The sequence below is a fragment of the Ursus arctos genome, unplaced genomic scaffold (genome assembly GCF_023065955.2).
Source record: "Ursus arctos isolate Adak ecotype North America unplaced genomic scaffold, UrsArc2.0 scaffold_3, whole genome shotgun sequence".
Classification (NCBI taxonomy): Eukaryota; Metazoa; Chordata; class Mammalia; order Carnivora; family Ursidae; genus Ursus; species Ursus arctos.
Genome location: NW_026622985.1, coordinates 29,033,846 through 29,052,854, shown reverse-complemented (window position 1 = coordinate 29,052,854; position 19,009 = coordinate 29,033,846). Strand labels below are relative to the sequence as shown.

General features: G+C 37.7%; 2 protein-coding genes across 9 annotated transcripts in view; one reads left to right on the top strand and one right to left on the bottom strand.

The window, feature by feature from the left end:
- Positions 1-9,109, top strand: part of TMEM243 (transmembrane protein 243) — a 28,803-nt gene extending 19,694 nt beyond the window's left edge. For all 5 annotated transcript variants that reach the window (XM_026504794.4, XM_057304439.1, XM_057304440.1 and 2 more), the window contains exon 5: positions 11-9,109. In XM_026504794.4, the coding sequence (XP_026360579.1) occupies positions 11-133 (123 nt within the window). In that variant the 3' untranslated portion in view covers positions 134-9,109. The remainder of the gene's footprint in view (positions 1-10) is intronic.
- Positions 444-19,009, bottom strand: part of DMTF1 (cyclin D binding myb like transcription factor 1) — a 44,265-nt gene continuing 25,699 nt past the window's right edge. For all 4 annotated transcript variants that reach the window (XM_026504758.4, XM_026504764.4, XM_057304437.1 and 1 more), the window contains 11 exons: positions 15,900-16,057; positions 14,744-14,776; positions 13,736-13,845; positions 11,597-11,825; positions 10,285-10,436; positions 8,740-8,949; positions 5,908-5,993; positions 3,489-3,644; positions 2,600-2,977; positions 1,952-2,099; positions 444-1,785 (listed from right to left, as the gene is read on the bottom strand). In XM_026504758.4, coding sequence (XP_026360543.1) covers positions 1,676-1,785; positions 1,952-2,099; positions 2,600-2,977; positions 3,489-3,644; positions 5,908-5,993; positions 8,740-8,949; positions 10,285-10,436; positions 11,597-11,825; positions 13,736-13,845; positions 14,744-14,776; positions 15,900-16,057 — 1,770 coding nt within the window. In that variant the 3' untranslated portion in view covers positions 444-1,675. The remainder of the gene's footprint in view (positions 1,786-1,951; positions 2,100-2,599; positions 2,978-3,488; positions 3,645-5,907; positions 5,994-8,739; positions 8,950-10,284; positions 10,437-11,596; positions 11,826-13,735; positions 13,846-14,743; positions 14,777-15,899; positions 16,058-19,009) is intronic.

Genomic DNA, 19,009 nt, shown 5'->3' with positions numbered 1-19,009 from the left:
CTTCTTTTAGATCTACTGGTATCGACAAGGAGACTTAGAACCGAAATTTAGAAATCTAATTTACTATATCTTATTTTCTATCATCATGTTATGTATATGTGCGAACCTGTACTTCCATGATGTGGGGAGGTGAGGCTGCCAAGGAGAAACACTTACCAGGTCTCTTCCAAGCTGTACATTAGGACTGAGTCAGAGCTGGGTAAGCTGTGCTGAAGAATCTCCCGCACAAGTCTGATACATGATTTTCATGTTAATTGTAAATCTAAAATTCCCTCTTGCAGGGGAGACATATCCTAGATGGCTTTGCTTTTTCTTTAAGAAGGTGGTATTGCACTTAAACATTCCAACCCTTAAAGCTTAAATGGCACAAGCAATTTTCACTTTTGAAATTAAACTTTTTTATAATGTAAGTGCATGGCGAAAGGCTATGTAACGATCTTGCATTTTAAGACAAATATTCTTTTATTTCTGTTAAACTGAATATACAATTGTTCCCTAGGCAACCAACTTTTGCTTATAACTACAATTTCACATTAACAAAACACAGACGGTGAAAAGACAACTTTGATTGTGAAGATCTAATTACAATAATAAATAAAATAATTTATACAAGTTTTTTTTTTTCTTTTTCTTTTTTGTGACTTTTCTATAGGGGTCATGTTCATTAAAGCCCTAGAGGCTAATTTTGGCTTCACCTTCTCTAATACAGGAATGACTCTTGATTTCTTTCTTTTCATAACAGAAGCAAATTTTGTTTTTTTAAATTGCCTGAGAGGGAGAAGTTATGTCGCACCCCACCAGCTAATGCACTGAAGTGAAGGGCAGACGCAGATACCTTCCTCAACTATTTCCTCGGTAGTCTGTACAGCAAAACATGTAAGAGTCATAGTATAGGGTAGGCAACCTTACTTCCTTTCCCATTTAGTTTAATTTTACTTCAAAGTGCTAACTTTGTAAACTGACAACAGTGGGTTCTGAAGGGGTAAAAACTCTACTTAGCTTCTGGTGAGCTGTGTTGCTATTCTCTTCCATATTCCCTTTAAAAGTAATAGAAAACCTGTAGTGAATGTTCTTATAATGCTTCTCCGTGTACCCAGCCTCAATCAGCTCCCACTGCCAGCAATGGGTAAACCAACAGTAGTGGCCACACAATCCCCTCCTAGGTCTCTGTATGGGATGCTGGTCACCTTTCAAACTAAGGATACTTTACTTTACATTTCTGAGCGTCACTGGTAAGCGCTACACCACGTTGATGGGAGTCTCTGAAATAGGAACAGGCCTATCTGAGACTGGATAGAGCCATGTCTGATCTTTAGAGATGAATATGACTGCTTTTAAAACAGAGGAGGAGATAAGCTTTGGTGATTGTAAACTTTTCTCAGTAGCTGAAGTGAATGAAACTCCCTGCTGACAATTAACACGAATCACAGGGATCTATCAGTTAAGACCTCCATACTCGGTTCATCTACACACTGTCCTAAGACTAAACCTCAGATGGTATATTTAAAGGAGGTAAAAAGTCATAGCAGCAACACTGTATGTGGCTTAAGCACGGTAGCTATTTAAAAGCCAAAGGAATGGTGAATTAAGCCTCTTGGGAGTTGCTCCTATTTCTTTGATGTTGTAATTAACAGTGTGGCTTCTTTGCCTGAGCTACCTGTCTCGTAAGAATTACCTAATGACAGTTGACCAAATCCTCAACATCCTTTGAGTCTTCTGAAACAGGACTGCCCAAAGATGATCCAATGATATTTGATTCTTCTCGATGATGTTGGAGTATGGGATCTGTAATGAGTTAAGTGTTAATAAGTTTACGTGTATGTACTATAATCCATGCCAAGAAGGTATAGTAAGTGCAAAATCTAACAAGATGACTAAATATTGTTGGATCAGGTAGCCTCATGTTCCCCTTAAGATTTATCAGGCACATGATGGAGTTGTGTCACAGTACCTGTTAGTGTTGTCAAAGGCAGGACAGATTCAGTATCTATAACATCAGATGCCTGGATAAAGCCATGTGGTGAAGGAACGATAAGTATGGTTTCATCATCAATGGTGGTTTGATCAACGTGTTCTTCTATGGTAGGAGACTCTAGATCCTAAACAGTAGCAATTAAAAAAAAAAAAAGACATTCTGACTCCTATTTCTTAGTTTTCCTTAAGATCCCAAACACATTTAGGTTTAAAAGGACTTCATATTTATAAAGAAAATTAAAGCCTTGAAGATGGGCAAAACAGAATTTAAAACAAGTGGTTCAGTTATACGTCCCCTGAACGTAGCAGAAATAATGCTGTTACACCGGGGGTAAGGTGCTAAGCTGTACCACAAAGACCTACTACTCACCACTCTCCTGGAAACGGTTCCATCGGTCCCAACAAACAATTCTCAATAGTTTTGGTGCTAAGGCTGAGCAACACTGCTGTCTCATACTAGTGAGGTCACAGGTATGGTTTGCATTTGATTTTTGTGTCCAGAGAAAAGGAAGTTAGTGGAAGACACGCCCCAGCCCCCGCCGTATTATTGCTAGGCTTTTTCCAAACTGAAGGTTCCAAGGCTCAAGGCAAGAACCCAGAGGCTGTTCCCGTATTTGCTACTTACCTCAGTAACATAAGCACGGGCTAAAGGAGATGACTCCTCCTCCTCTTGTTTAAGGTCGGTGTCAGAGATTTCTTCTGTTCTGACCATAACACTATTCATCAGTTCTGTGCTATTTTGGTCACTGAATTTGGATACGTGAGCATCATTAAATGACGGCTCTACAGTTATCTTAGGCTGATGAATTTCATCTGGGAAAGTGTCTGCTTCTAGGGCATCTGGAGGCTCAGGAAAATCAGATGAGTGAATATCACTATCTACTGTCAGTTCTGCTTGGGATATGGAAGAAGTGATGTCCTCTGTGGCAACAGTCTGAATGATGACTCTTGGTGTGTGACACTGCACTGTGACGTTGTCACTTGTGTTCAACAAATGTTCTGGCTATAAAATGTTAAAGAAAACGATCAATAGCAAAATGCGAAAGTCCCTATGAGACTTCAGTTATAGGTGACAAATACCATTTACAGGTGGTACCCTACTGTCCCCTCCCCACTCTTCCCCCCTCTGGAACTGCAGTGTTCTTACCACTGTTTTTCTAGGACTTCCCCCAGCCCCATCATTCCATCTCACGTCAGGAGACACATGGGATAAGGGTTATACCCCAGTGAAGGCAGAGTAATGGTGTAAAACCATGTTCCTGAGACAACAGCAGTAGGGAAAATTGTTTAAATAACTGCACTACATTAGTTTTGGCTCTTAAACTTTGTATCAATTAATCCTGGTCCCTAACAGGTACTCAAATACTTAGAGTAAATAATCAATTTTCCCCATGACCTGTTGTTACTGAAAGCACATGGGTTCTTTCCTAGTATTAAAAACAAAAAGCTGGTGACACTTATCAGCCAGTCTTCTCTACAGAAACTAGAACAATCAAGGAATTGATGTAACATACGGATAAAGCGTGGACAATGATCTGTTCAGGAGAAGCAGGAGCAGCAGCAGTCAGGGTTACTGTTGGACTAGCCGTCAGAGTGAGGGGAAGGCCTTGGCTTGAGCTTGTTTGAAGTAGGTAGGTGCCTGGAGTGCCAGTGGGCTGTAAATGGAAAGACTAAAGGAAAAAAAATTAAGATCCACACAGGTACAGCAGACTGAATAAATAAGCTTACTTATTAAGTCTAGCTTTATATCCAAAATGGAGTCTTTAATTGACTAGCCACAAACATACTTCCCAATCCTGAAGGTGCCCTCAAGTAGCAAAATGAAGGGTATAATAGTGACTTGTCCTACGTCCTTACCCTTGTCTTGGCGGTTTAACAGAGAGGCACGGCCAGACCTTGATCCTGCTCTTCCCTCCCGTGTATTTCTACGGTCTGGTCTTACCCATTTATTTCTAAGCACCAAGACATGGTAGCATCAGCCAGTGTGTCCAATGCAGTAACCTGCACACAGTCTTCCTTTACTGTCTCTCTAGAACATGAAGAACTGGTACTCCCCCCAATTTTTAAAAGTTTCACATTTTTGAAAAGGTACTACAGCAGAGTTTACTTGAGCAGTTTTTCATAGTGTAATTTTAGGAAGTATTTTTTATACTCAGGAGAAATGGACAGACATAGTAATTAGTGTTCAGAATGAAAAAGAATGTAACTGTTTGAAAAGCTGGTTAACTGATGATAAGTTTATCTTGATATGTTTCACAGAACTGTAACAAAACTGTTCAACACCAATAAGCCTTTCACAGCCACAAGCTTCTATAGATGATAATTTGAGTTCGGTTTATCCTACTCTCCCAAAGGGAAAGTATTTGCACTTAGAGGGTGGTGCTGAAGTCCTAGAGCCTATGGTCTTGTGTACTGAAGTCAAAACCGCTCTCCTGGTACCAGCTCAATGAAACTAAGTTTCTTTATTGCTAAAGCAGGCATAACAACTACCTTAGGGGTGGGGTTGTGGGCATTACAAATTATTACAAAATGGTGCCTGGCACACAGGACTCAATTTCTTTCCTCCCTCCCGTAAAAGTTAAAGCTGATCATTTACAAACACAACCTTCAGTAAATTAGATGTGGTCAGACAATAAATACTTCATGTATTATATACATGTAAGTTTCTGTAATGTTCACACTTTTTTGAAGCTGAGGCACTATCATCCTTCATTAATAAATCAGGACAGAAGTCTCTAGATATATGTATATATATTATTTGGCCAGGGGGAAGAGGGGAGCTGGCAAAAGTTTTCAACCTGTGACAAAGGGTTATATTACACATCCCTATTTTGGAGACGACAAGATTAGGAAGTGGAAGCTCAGGTTAAGTAAATTGCTAGTAGAGGTTCCAAAGTTGTTAGAGAACCTTTAGCCATGTTGGCTATCCTCATGAGATCTGACTGTGCAGAGGATAAACTTTTGCACTAATAGCCCTATGTTTGTCACAGCAAATAAACCTTGACATAATTTAAATAAAACCTACTTTATATTTTCCTCCTGAAAAATGAGCTAATTCTGGATATTACCTATTTTAGGAAACAGGACAAGAATGGGGACTTAAAAAGTTATTCTACGACACCCAAAAGAAACCCCATTCAAATTAGCAATCCTGACCCTTAGCTCCCCAAAACCTCTTAGCATAGGCAACCATTAATCTTCTTGTCTCTGTAGATTTGCCTGTTTTAGACATTTCAAATAAATGGGAATCAAATACTATATGGTATTTTGTGCCTAGTTTCACTTAGCATAACATTGTCAAGGCTCACCCTTGGAGCATGTATTAGCACTTTATTCTTTTTTGCTGCTGAATAACTGGATGGCGACAGCACATTTTACTTACCCATTTGTCAGTGGATAGACACTTGGGTTTCCACTTTTTGGTTATTAGGAATAGAACATACATGTACAAGTTCATGCAAACACGTTTTTCATTTCTCTTAGGTATACCTTGGATTAGAATTGGTGGCTCAGGTGTTAACTATACTGTTTCACCTTTTTAGGAACTGCAACATTCTTTTGTAAAGTGGCTACACCATTTAGGATGGGGACTTTTAAATTCTGTATCCCCAAGGGCCAGTACAATAAGCTTTTTGGTTATTTATGGTATTTGTTTATGACTCAACACAAATCAATAGTATGCACCCTCCTCATTAAGCCCTGTCACTTCCATATGTAAAAAGAGCACATTATTGGTTTAAACCTCTACAGATGAAGAAAAAGTGGAAGTCTGATTTGTCTTCGTTTAACCATCTGGCCTCAAAAACATGGACATAGTTGCACTTGATGCCAATCATGTTTTTATTTCATCTGTTCGTACAATAACAGTGCTAAAATTAGTGATTTTTCTTATGCATAAAATGACCAATTTCTATTTTGTGAAGTGTTACTCACTGGAAGAATCTCAAATGCCTGTAGTGTTCCACTGTTTAGTGTTATTGTTTCCGAGTCAACAGTAGCAGCAGGGGACTCTGTTGAAGCTATGGTAGGAACAAGGACAACAGTAAATAAAATACGTAGTCTCATAGTGAATAATTTGCCTGGAAACCTGAAGTCATTTAAATTTCTTACAAGAGAAGGAATCTAATGGATTTACCTGGGATGGCACAGATATGGGGTTGGCAAACCATGGCTCATATCCAAATCCAGCCCACTACCAGTTTTTGTAAAAAGTATTATAGGAACACGGGCCATACCTGTTTATTTTCCACAGTTGCTTTTGCACTACAAGGGCAGAGTTGACTAGCTGTTATAGAGACAATATCTGCTAACCCCTGGTATAGAACACAAAATATTTCTAGTATTAGAAGTAAGAGGATACACCAAGGCTAACTTACAAGTAAATAGGAACTTGGTAAAAAATTTGCCTGGGTATTCTGATAAGCAGTATAGATTCCTGGAACAGTAGTCCCCAAACACCAGGCTTCAGTTCTAGCAGCATTACTCCCGAGCAATGTAAACCTGAGCAAATAGCTTGCATTGAACCTACTTATGTTCTGAGACTTTATCTGTCCTGCCTACCTCATGTAGTTGTTGGGAGGAACCACAAACATGAAATATAAGATAGTATTATTTCAGGGGCCCCTACGTGGCTCAGTCGGTTAAGTGTCTGCCTTCAGCTTAGGCCATGATCCCAGGGTTCTGGGATGGAGTCCCATGTCGGGCTCCCTGCTCAGTGGGGAGTCTGCCCGCTGCGCCCCCCACCCCCCGTTTGTGCTCTCTCTTAAATCTTCAAACAAACAAAAAAGATAGTGTTATTTCAGAAGAACACATCTGGGAGACTGAACAGCGCTTTAGAGATCACACAGTATATAATCTCTTTATAGGTGTGTCAGTTGAGGCTTTAGACTTGAGCAGTGTTGGTTATACCTGATCAAGGTTATAAGAAATTAAGACTAGATGAAATGTGATCTTTTGGTGCTTTCAATTGCACCTGTAGATAAATCCATGCGAAAAATGATTTGGAATCATCTTGTAATGTGTAATGTTTATTCCGACTAAAATACTAATCAGTTGGAAAGGAAATGAGACACCTTTCAAGAGAAATGTACTTGATTCACGTTACTACTTCTCTGTTTGATGGAATCTTAAGATCATACCTAGACTAATTTAAAGTGATTCCAGAGAAATAACCTTCGTCATGGGTAAGCGAACTATGGGCAGAGATAAATGTGGTGCAAGACTAAGAATGGTTTTTACATATTTATTTAATTATTTTGGTTTTTACATTTTTAAAGGGTTGTTTAAAAACCAGAAAATTCCACAAAGACCTATGTAGGCTGCAAAGTCTAGCATGTTTATATTTACTATTCTGGCTCTAAAATTTGCTAGTCCCTGACTCCTAACATAAAGGAAGAAACAGCCAGGAGATTTTAGCCTGAATGCAAAGAATAACCGATATGGTATAAAACTCTTACTGATACTTCTTGCTGGAAGAAATAAAATTATTCTACATATTTAAAAAAAAAAAAGCCATCCTGTGAATATTAGGGTACCAATTCTAAAATGTCTACATTCCCAATAAGTATAGTCACCCCAACAGCCAAGGAAAGTTCTAACAATCTCTGTGCATAATCTATAACTAACAGTAGTTCTCATATTTATGGTGGACCGATAATTGCAGTTGCTTCACAATTCTTCAGGCGATAAAGTTAAATAAGCAAAGGGCTAAAGAAGAATTCTTCATGCTTTATTACAATGGTAGAAAGCTAAAGCAAATAACCAAACTTAGAATATTAAGATCGGCAATGATTAGTTTACAGGTCTCCAAGGTAACTCTGAGTCACTGGATGGATATAGTGTCACCCTACCAATACACAGCCCAGTGATTCTCAAAATGGTGTCATATTGTACGTTGAAGAATCTGTAGGGTGTTTTTATTTGCCATAATGACTAGGAAATACTACTGGCATTTTGTGGGTGAGTCAAGGGACACTGAGCATCCTGCGACATGCAGGACAGCCCTGCCAACAATGAATTATCTCACTCAAAATGCCAATAATCCTCTGGTTGAGGATAACATGCACCAATTGGTATACTCTTGGCAATGATCTTTCCATAGACATAGCATTTAGGTAGACAAAAGAAATGAGAAAAAAGTGAATCATCTGGTTCTGAGAATTTTCTTCTCATTCCTTTTCTGCTACTCTATCACGAAAGAAAAGGTAGAACTATCAACTTGGCTTAGATTTCAGGAAATAAATTTCCTCTCCCTATAACAATTGTTGGGTTCTCATAATCTCATTAAACAAAAAATATATCAGAGGCTAAGGAAAAAAAGGGTAAACAAAATAGTTCCCACAGGAAACTGGCTCTTTACTTCCTGAAGAAAAGCCTGAATCTCATCAAACCCATTTCTTCTACACATGACTTCAAATCCACCCCCAATTTGTGTGTGTCCGGTGAATCACCAAAATGATGTGCCACCTCATGAACTCTATTTCCTTGCTCAACTGACTGTATTTTAGGTAGTAGTCTGTTAATCATTAATTCCTTGTAACCTCTAAACGTAAGATGATTTAAAGTGGTTTAAATGGCTGGCAAGTTCTTCCTGTCACACACTCATCTTTTGTGCAAATATTAATTGAGCTAATGAACATGAAATGCCTTAAACTGCCTTTGTCAACTTGCACAAATTTCTGTCAGCATTTTGGAGGAATGAAAGGTGTTAGAGCCATGACCAAATCATACAGGTCCAACAGCAAGGAGTCTCCAGTAAGCACTTACAGACATGGGTGATCTGGACTGGAATCTGCAAGGCCGTCATGGGGCTTGGAGAGATGGCTGTATTGTCTTCCAAGCGGGCGACTCTGATCTGAACATGCGGTACACTGGAATTGGAATTACTGTTTGGAACTCCAGATCCCGATTTATTCTCCAAAAGCGTTGGGTTGTTTTTTTGATTCTCATGTAACTGTTTAAGACCTTTTATTAAGACTGAAGGGAGATGGGTAGACAAAAAGAACATTGATTCTCCGACAGACCACCATCTAAGCAGCAAGGGAGGTGGGGGTAAGGAGGGAAAGTATTTGGAATAAATAATTGTACGCTGCATGTGAGATCTCAGCAAAATAACAATAAAAATTTTTTAAAGCCACAACCTGTCTGGAAATTTTTGGAAACATTATCACAAGAAATTAAAAAAATTCTTAACATAATGTTATTCTTGCCACCTAAGATGCATTAAAAAAATAGCCGTTGTGAGGACCATGAAAATAAGACCTTTGCTATGTCCTAGGGCTTCAGGATAAAATTCTTATTATTTGGGAAGAATATTGTTAATGCAAAGTAGCTTATTTCCCTTTCTCAGTGAATAGTGTATCTCTCCCGCCACACACACCACACCAAGTACTCGAGGACATGTGACTGTTTTAGCCACGGCAAAGGCATCATCAGCTGGCTGCGAGTTTAACTCACAACTCCAGAGTAGTAGCTCATCTTTTCCAAACAGTAATATGCAACCACCTTGAATTCTTGTGCAGGAAAGTCAAATCTAGACTCTCCCCTTCACCAGTCCTGATAAACTATCAATCCTCTTAGGTGATAACTGCCATCTGGGTGAGTTCATGTCATATTAGTATACATTCACTCTTCCGGTTTTAACATTAGGTTTATAAATGTGTAACTATGTACTTGATTTTTTAAAAAGCTTATTTTCATCAAGCCAAAGTTCTTCATTTATTTTTCCTTTGGAAAAATGGAAGTTGGAGCACTATACTAAGGAGAATGAATCTGAATGCCTTAATTAAACGGACTGTACAACTTAGTTTCGCACCTAAGTGCAAAGCAGGCAGGGAAAGGACAAACATGCTGTGCCTCACTCTTCAGCAAACCCAACTTAAGATCCCTAGATTTACATAATAAGTGAATTATAAGTTTGTAGTCTTTATACTATAAAACCACCAAGAAAATCTCTATATGACAAGCCCAGTTAAGACAGGTGAAATTATTCAACACATAAAAGTTGATTTAAACCTCAGTTTTCAGAAATACATTTTTGTGCACAAGATGTAAAATCGTTTTCTTCACAGTGAGAATGTATGTAAATGTGTATATTTTCATCTTAGGTGCTTTGAGAATTACACATCACATCAACTCTTCTCAAGGAAGAAAAGACAGTTACCCAAAGAAATAGAGGAGATGTTTAAGGGAAGATCTACTGAGATTCGTATCTCTTTAGCTGAGGCAAAGAACTTCTGACCTCTAAGTAGGTCCTGAGGAGTAAATATGAATAAGACAAGGGAAGGACTTAAGAAGCAAATAATACATTACCAGGGAACGAAACATCCTTATGATTTGCAATTTGCCTTTTGATGGTCCACCATTTACTTCGAAGCCATTGTGGTGAACGGACACTGCTCCATCCCTCCGCTAACAGATCCCAGTTGATGTCATTTTCATCCGCGACATCAAGCTCTGCTATCCTACAGGTTACAAAACAAACATCTGTTAGATGTTAACTTCTACACATGATGGCACTGGCGATAAAGGGGACAGCAGCTTCTGTCACGGAGATGCTACTGTTCATTGCATGGGAAAGGATTCCAAGGTGCAGAACTGCTCCCAGAGCTAAGAGCTATATGACCTAGCACTAGCAATAGCCTTTCATTAATGGTATAAGCAATGGGCCAGGCCAAAAATGGTCTGAAGTAGATGGAAGCACTGTAAAGGCAAGGGAGTAGCTAAGGGTTAGAAACAGGGTAAGAACAGGGTTAGTTGTATGGTGTTTTGCAATGTTTTACAGCATGTCATAGCAAGTTATTTCCTAGATCTGAACTTTTCCATTTCTATATAATAAAAATGTTTAGAAATGAGCTCTTTGCAGCTGACTAGTTGAAAAAAAGTGTTTTAAAAACAAAACCCACCAACATTAATAGTACCACTAAATTTTAGGTATTAATGGTCCATTTGTTTTCTAGCTTCAACTGTCATGATGATTTTGATTTGCAGGACGGAGTAGCTTTTATTACTTCAGGGTCTCAAACATTTTTTTGCTGGTATTTTTGCCCACTTGAGTCACTGAGTCTTAATGGTTAAACTGACTAACTTAAAAAAAAACAGCTCAGGATTATTATCTTAAAGCTATTTCCGGGTATCTATGAAATGGATGTGTCTGACTGGGTCCAGCGTGAAGGTGTGGGGTAACTGCAGACTGGGCCCCCTTCTTGGTGAGCTCAGCACAGCAGCCCGAGATTGAAGGGCATGGAGACTGAGCAGCCCTCTTCCCCTCCACACGGTGCCCCTCTGCCAGCACTGAAGCACGGTGGTGGGTGGCGAGCCGCAGTACCGCTGGCTGCCTGGGCTGTACCTGTTCTGTGGACAGAGAGAGGACTTCAGTCTCCACGCCTGCAATCTGCTACTTTGCACGAGCCCTATATCCACTAAAAAGGAACAAACACAAAACAAAACAAAACAAAAGCTCAATATGAAATCCATAGGATCTGGAAGATCCTGCATGGATGTCTTCTCTATGGAAGGGATGCTTTCAGACATTAGGCATCTAAGGAAACCAAAAGAGGAAATACAATCAAGTCACCTACAGCGATTAAGCGGCTTTTGTCTTTAAAGGACTTAGGACACAAACCTGAGGATGAGATTGATTTCATCTTCCTTGGTCCATTCAGTACCTCCACTCTGTTTCCAGTTCAGGTAGTTGAGCCATTTAGAACGACACTGCTTTTCTGAGCGGGTACCCACTCGCTCTGCCACGGCTGCCCATGACACGCCCTGTGTCACTATGTCACCTGGCTCAGTGCTTGTCAATTCATGAACCACCTCTGCAAGTCTCTTTTCCTCTTCTTCCGTCCACTTCCCTGAAAGAAGGAAATCATCTAGACTACTACTGCTACCTTTTTTTTTTTTTTTCCGGCAAATCGGATTCAGCCCTGTATTTCCAAGGACTGATGGAAGTACACAGTAGCACCAAAAATTATTACTGAACGACCCTGGAGCGGGAAACTATCCACTAACATGGTTGCTTTTCACTAGCCCAGTAAGGTTCTTGACACAAAAGAAAATACAGAACCCTAACAGAAAACACTGGCTGACTCCTTAAGGAATGAAAAACTACCCAATACATACCTAGAAAGGATTATATACTGTCAAGTTGCACTAATCCTAAGTGGGAAGAGCTTCATGGAGGCAAGATGGACACAAACTCACAATCACAATTTTTCCTTAGTCTTGCCTAGAATTCCATCTCTGCAGAAGTAGAGTAAGCTCGAGAGAGATCCTTCATTAGAGGAATGAATGATGAGAGACATGTGCGGTAACTCCTATGAGCTCTGACCCACTGTAGTAAAAATGGAAACTAGGTTTATACCATCTCCTTTCCCTCCCATCCCAACTCCAAGATACTGTGATATAACAGAAGTCTGAGACTAATATTCACACAGGATTTTACTCCAGGTTTTCCTGAAGCCTAGACCAGTAATGACACCAAATGATCCTCTTGGTCTTTCCTTACGGAACTTGAGCAGAAAAACAGGAAAAGAAGGTTTGTTTGTTTTTTTTTTACTCCTTCCACTTGTTTCCATTTTGTTACTAGTAGCTAAATATGTCCAAGAAATTTCAAAAGAGCTGTGTGCTTGCATCAGGGATTCATTCATTCAACAAATATTTACTGGACATCTATTATGTGCTAGGCACAGTTCTGGATACCATATATTCAAGACAAAGTCCTGCTCTCCTACTTTATCATGGCAAGAAAAGTGGTTCTGTACTCACAGAATTTTACATAAAACTCTGGGGTCCCATCCTAAATCCAGAGCTCCTATTCCTGCTTCATTCGTTAAGCTGTCATTAACCACAGAATGACAGAGTTGGTGGAATTTATGTTCTCCATGTCTTACAGGTCATAGTGCTGGTGGAATGAATGGTTAGGTAGGAAACATTCCTGATTCCACTTTGGCAGGGTAAGGAGGTGAAAACAAAATATATAACCTTAGAAGCTTAAGCTTACCTTGAGAACTATTTTTCTTATTGAAAGACTGAGCACAGACTGTGGCTCCTTCAGAAAATTTTAGGGCTAAAAGGGAACTATGAGATCACCTGTTCTAACCTCTTCATTTTAGAGGAAACTGAGGCTCAGAAAGGATTTATGTGAGAGCTAGTGCCCGAGCCCCAATATTGTTGTTAGTCACATAGGTAAGCTTTAACAGTATCATCAATGAGTTTGTATACATTAAGAGTTAAATAGGCATTTGTGGTCTGGACTAGAGACTGAAACACTAATGACAAGTTGTTTCTATGGAAAAATATACTTACTTGTTTGAAATAAGGAAAACAGAGCCACAGCATCGAAAGATAACTTAAGTGTGGACCTGCCTGAACTAAAGCTTTTTATAAACATGAGTTGATAAGCTGTTATTAACAAAAGCTCAACAGTTAGATGGGCTTAAATTAAAACTACTTCCTCTTTTAAGCCTTAATAATAAATACTTTCCCAACTGGAGCAGTTCTGAATTGCTACAAAATTGAACATGCTACAGCTAGAAACTCTGAAACTGAGGAAATGTATCCCTGCAAAAAATGTCACCTCACACAAAACGAGAAAAATGAAGGATCACTTGGGCCTACCATGAAGAAAAAGGAAGACTAAAAAATAAAATGTGAACTCAAGTGAATGACAAATTTCTTTCCAGAAGAGAAGTGAAAGCAGTATGTGAAGGGGCGGGAAGCTCCAATGGAGACAAGAGCAGCCCAGCGGCAGTGCTCACAGTACCTGTGTTGCAAGTATCCTTCATCAGTCGGCACCGATCTTTGACGGAAGACGCGCTTCTTCCTAGCGCCGCCCCTATTGTTGCCCAGTCATTGCCATGCTTTATCCGGAGCCTAAAACAAGAGTCTGCCAATCAGCATTGGGTTCAACTGTTTTCTCCCTTTTAATTTCATCATTTATTCTTCATTCTTCTTCTTCCCATTTGACTGGTTTGGAAGTTGTGGGCAGCAATACTTTGAGAGCCAAAGTTTGAAAGTGTGGCCTTTTTTTGGGGTCCACAGTTGTCTGTGGGTGAAAAAAAAACAGGCAGCAATTGCCTTTTTCCTGGGTCAGAGAAGAAATAAGTAACTTGGATATGTGTTCAAAAAAGACCAAATTTCCCCTCAGGTTACTGACACAATCTCCCAGGCATCCCCAGATTGTTCCCTTTGGAGTACTCCTAACAAGCTCTTCTCAGACAACTGAAAAAGTTTCCCAAGCTGCTATCATCATAAAGAGGATCAACCTTCAATTTTTTCCACGATCCATACAATTCATTAACCCATACTTTATGGCCCTACTCAACAAAGCAAAATTATTTTTCCTGCGAAACAGCCTTCATAGAGTCCACCCAGACATTAAGTGAAACATTTGTTAAGTCACCATTCTAAACTAAGCATGTAGCACAACCCTGTGTTTTTGATCCTGGTATGTAAATTCCTGGTATTTAGTCTTCAGGCCACCAAGAATGGCCATCTGATCTTTTCTGTAACCCTGATTAGTGGTCTGAGGACACATTTCATTCAGCAACTCACTACAGGAGAAGAAATTTATGGGCATGGCTACTCCGTGCACGTATGGATCTAAAAAGTTCTTTTTATGGTCAATCATGCTTAATAGCAGGATTAAATTATACCAGTCTACTAAAAATCTCTTGACATTTTCAAAGTAAAAGTTTAAAAAACAAAGATATTAAAAAAGTTAAAATCCAACTATCAGAATTCAGGAAAAGAAAAAAATTTTTAAACTTACTCCTTGAGCTTTTCAATTTCTTCAGGTGTATATCTAGAAATTTAAAGAAATTTTTAAGAAGATCAATTAAAGAATGCTAAAAAACCTTAATAAAAAATCAGAATTTCACTTAGGGAGCCAAATATTAAGTCACTTAGCATACTGATAATATTTTTAAAGTAATCAATTTCAAAGTGAATTACTAAAAATTAAAACTGATGCTTCTATTTTCTTTTTTGTAAATATTTTTAGGTATAATAAAAGTGAGTAATGTACATTTTTCTCTAGGAAAATTCAACATTTAAAAGATATTTGCTCCTATTCTGCTTTAAGTCTTCCTTTATTTCAAAACTGGTTTCAGACCCTCTGTACCGTAGCTATTCTGAAAGACTTATGCATGACATTGTAAACCAGAGCCAAAATGCAAATCTATGGTAAATTCTCAGAAGGCACCAAAAAATTTTTAAAAACTTCTCTTCATCTCCCCTACCCATGCACGGACATCTGCCATACTCTCGCTCCAATGTAAAGGCTCTTTTTCTTTAGAGGGAAAGTACTCAATACAGCCAATGCAATGCTCCTTTTAAAAGCAGTTACCTAATAAGCCATACTATGACTACCTAAAATTCCCAAAGAGAAATTTAAAGTATGTCAGTAACACCATAGAATCACTGCATTGAAAAAAAATGATGCCTTCCCATAAATGCTACCTGTAACAGCAAGCCAGGCAATGTATTCAGAAATTTATTTATTTTCCACTCTGGTTTTATTTCACTTTATTATCACTAACCTAGGAAATGCTATACTATATTAAAAAAAATGAATACGAACAACGTTACCAATGAATTTAGAGGGTTTTTTTTCACACTTCCTAAATCTTTACCCACTATAATATTTGTTACTTTATAATAAAGCAGACTTTGATGTATGAAGACAGCTACGTCTAAAATCTGACATATATAAGGTGACTGAGATTCTAACTTCTAAGAGACCTTGTTATAATGAGATTTCCATATTTACAACATGGACCTGGAGAAAAAAAATATTAACACAACAAACAGTAATTCATAGCTGTCTCCAATTAAAATTCTGATCAAAACTATATGTTAAAAAGTGATAGCTCCTTAAATATTTCCCCTAATTACATGAAAACATGCAGCATTACAAGTTTTCATACTTTCCCACATGGTTTCTGTCATCATACATGCGAAGCACTCTTCTATAAACTGCAAACAAAGGCCGGTTCAGACCCCATGCTATAGTCCTGTAGAAATCTTTTCTTTCGTCTTTTGACATCTCAAAGATGATTTCTGTAGCATCTTTTATTCCGCGTGCCTAAATGGGTTACATTTCTTTGATTTAGGGATTTCTGATAAAATGCATATGGATATACTATGCTTTTTAAAAGTTGTTTTTTTATGTTCAAGATCATCAAAGGCATTTAGAAAAATAATGTATTGCTAATTCATTAATAAGTCAAATATAAACGTTAAAATGTTCCAAGAGGTAATAAGGTGATACTTAAATGCTCCAAAAATAAACTATTAAGTTCAATAAAGTCAAGTTGTGTCAACCCCTTTTAAAATGATAAGAAATTAGTATCTAAAGAAAGAAGAAAATCATAAGAACAAAATTAATGAAATCAGGAATCAAATAACAGAAATGACAGGCAATGTTAAAAAACGGTTCTTTGAAAAGACTCATTAAGACTAATAAAATATGAAAACATAAACTATGGCAAAACTAAAAGACAAAACAATACTGGAAATGAAAAAATGGGGCCTAAGCAGAAATGCTACAGAGATTAGAGAGTTGAACATTATGAAAATTCTATGGCAATAAATTTAAAAACTTACATGAAATGAATAAACTCCTAGGAAAAGTCAACTTACCAAAACAGACTCAGGAAGAGATAGAAAATCTAATAAGCACAGACCACCAAGAAAATTTAGTCAGTTATTAATAATTTTTCACAATGAAAATACCAGGCCCACATGACTTGGTAAAGCCAACCAAACAATCAAGAGAAACATAATTCTGATTTTAAACTATTCTAGGGTATAGAAAAACAGGGAGGACACTTCCTCATTCGTTTTATTAGGTGAGCATAACCTCAACAGCAAGACCAGACAAGGACAGTTTCAGAGAAGAATCTTCAGGTAAGCTCATTCAGTAACACAGATCTTCCAGTCCCTAAAATACTGAGCACCTGCAATGTGTAAGAAGGTCTGTAATCAATACAGAAGGTGAGCTTATTCCAGGAATTTTTTGTTAATTAAAAAAAATTATCATTATAGTATTAATTATTAAATTTATGGAAAAAATTAAATATCTACAGATGTGGAAGGAACATTCATAACATAGAACATTCATAAGTGATTATACACCTATCGAGTTTTGATTTGCCGACAATCTGATAAAAAAATATAAAAAGTATAGGTCGAAAAAGAAAAATTATTTACAAATGTTATATATGTAGAAACTTAAGAGTATTTAGCAAACACTGGTTACAAAATATATAAAGTCATCTGCATTTCTATACAAAGATCATAAAAAAGTTTAAAAGTTCTCATTTACAGTAACATCAACATTAAAAGCAACAGGACTAAATCTCAGGCAAGTTATGTAAGTCCTTTATGGAAGAAAACCAAGTATCACAAGGCATTAAAGAGGAAGCTGCTACAATGGAGGGTATACCATGTTCTCAATAGGAAGATGGACTACTGTATGGATGTTAATTACTCTCAAATCTACGCACAGAGCAACAGCCCAAACCAGCCAAGACATTCATGAAGAGACTTGCCCCATCAGATGCTGTGATTTCTCTAGGCAGTGTTATCTATACTAGTGCAAGTATGAACAAATAGAACCTGGAAACAAATTAGAAAACCCAGAAACAAATCTGTGGAAGCTTGACTTGGAACAAAATGGACATTGTAGATTGGGAGAAGACTGACATTCCATAGCGATGCTGGGACAACTGTCTTCCATTTAAAACAAAAAAAATCCCAACAGTGAAACCCCATCTTGGAGCAATAGGATAAAAAATCACCATGAAAGGCAAAACTACAGAACTTTTAATGTGACAATATATGGGGCAACATCTTTATGCTAACCTTGAGGCAGAGGAGGATTTCCTAAATAACCATGCAAAATATAAAAGTAAAAAATGATGATTTTGATATTGAAATTAAGAATCTTTTTTTCATGAAAGGACCCCCAGGGAGAAGGAAAAGATGGCCAATAAATTGAGACAAGATATCTGTCATGCAAATAAACAAAAAGCCATTAGTATCCAGCATACATTAAGAATGTCTAGAAAATGAAAAAGATAACCCCATAAAAAACATAAAAAAACACAAACAGGAATTTCAAAGAGGAAACATAAAAAGTAGCGAATAAGCATATAAAAGTATGTAATTAGAGGAATACAAATTAAATCCATAATAAAATACCATTCACATCCATCAAATTTGTATAAATTAATAGCAAAAAAAAAACACAAAACAACCCCAAATGACCGTTAACTGTGCATGGGTAACTTAGAGTATATATATTGGCATAATGAAATATAGCTACAAAAAGGAAATAAAAAATCAAAAGGGTATGGATCACAAAATCACAATAAACACAAGCCAGTTACAGAACACCCAGAGAATGAATCTATTTACATAAATTTCAGAAAGAGGTAAAACTACACTGATATGCATTTTATACATTCTTTTGAATGTATGAAACTTCACAGTAAAAAGCTTCTCCTTTTTTTTTTTTTTAAAGTAATCTCTACACCCAACGTCGGGTTTGAACTCATGACCCCAAGATCAAGAATCACACTCTACTGACTGAACCAGCTCGGTGCCCCAAGTTTCTAAATTTTAAAATCTAGAATTCTCTTACGCCAGTTCTGCAAATAATTAAATCTAACATTTACAAGTCTAAATATATGAAAGGCACTGTGTTGCAGGATGACCATATAGTGAGATGAGAAGATTCTTCTGCTCTTTTTTTCCCACTTGTGGCAGTTACTTTTGTTTATCTGATGTCTAATTAATTGGTTTAAAAATGGGTCCACAATGTTCTTAAACAGCAGCACATAATAAAAACCATAGTCAACTATCAAATAAAATACCTTTTCCCAAGATCAGTACATCTTTTTCGACATTTCCTATCTCTGCCAATTCATTCATCATTCTCCCAGTCGTCCAGAATAAACCACTCTGAAGTTATTCCAAATCCTTTTTCCTCTTCCCTGACATCCAGTCACCACGTGTCCTTAGAGACTACCTG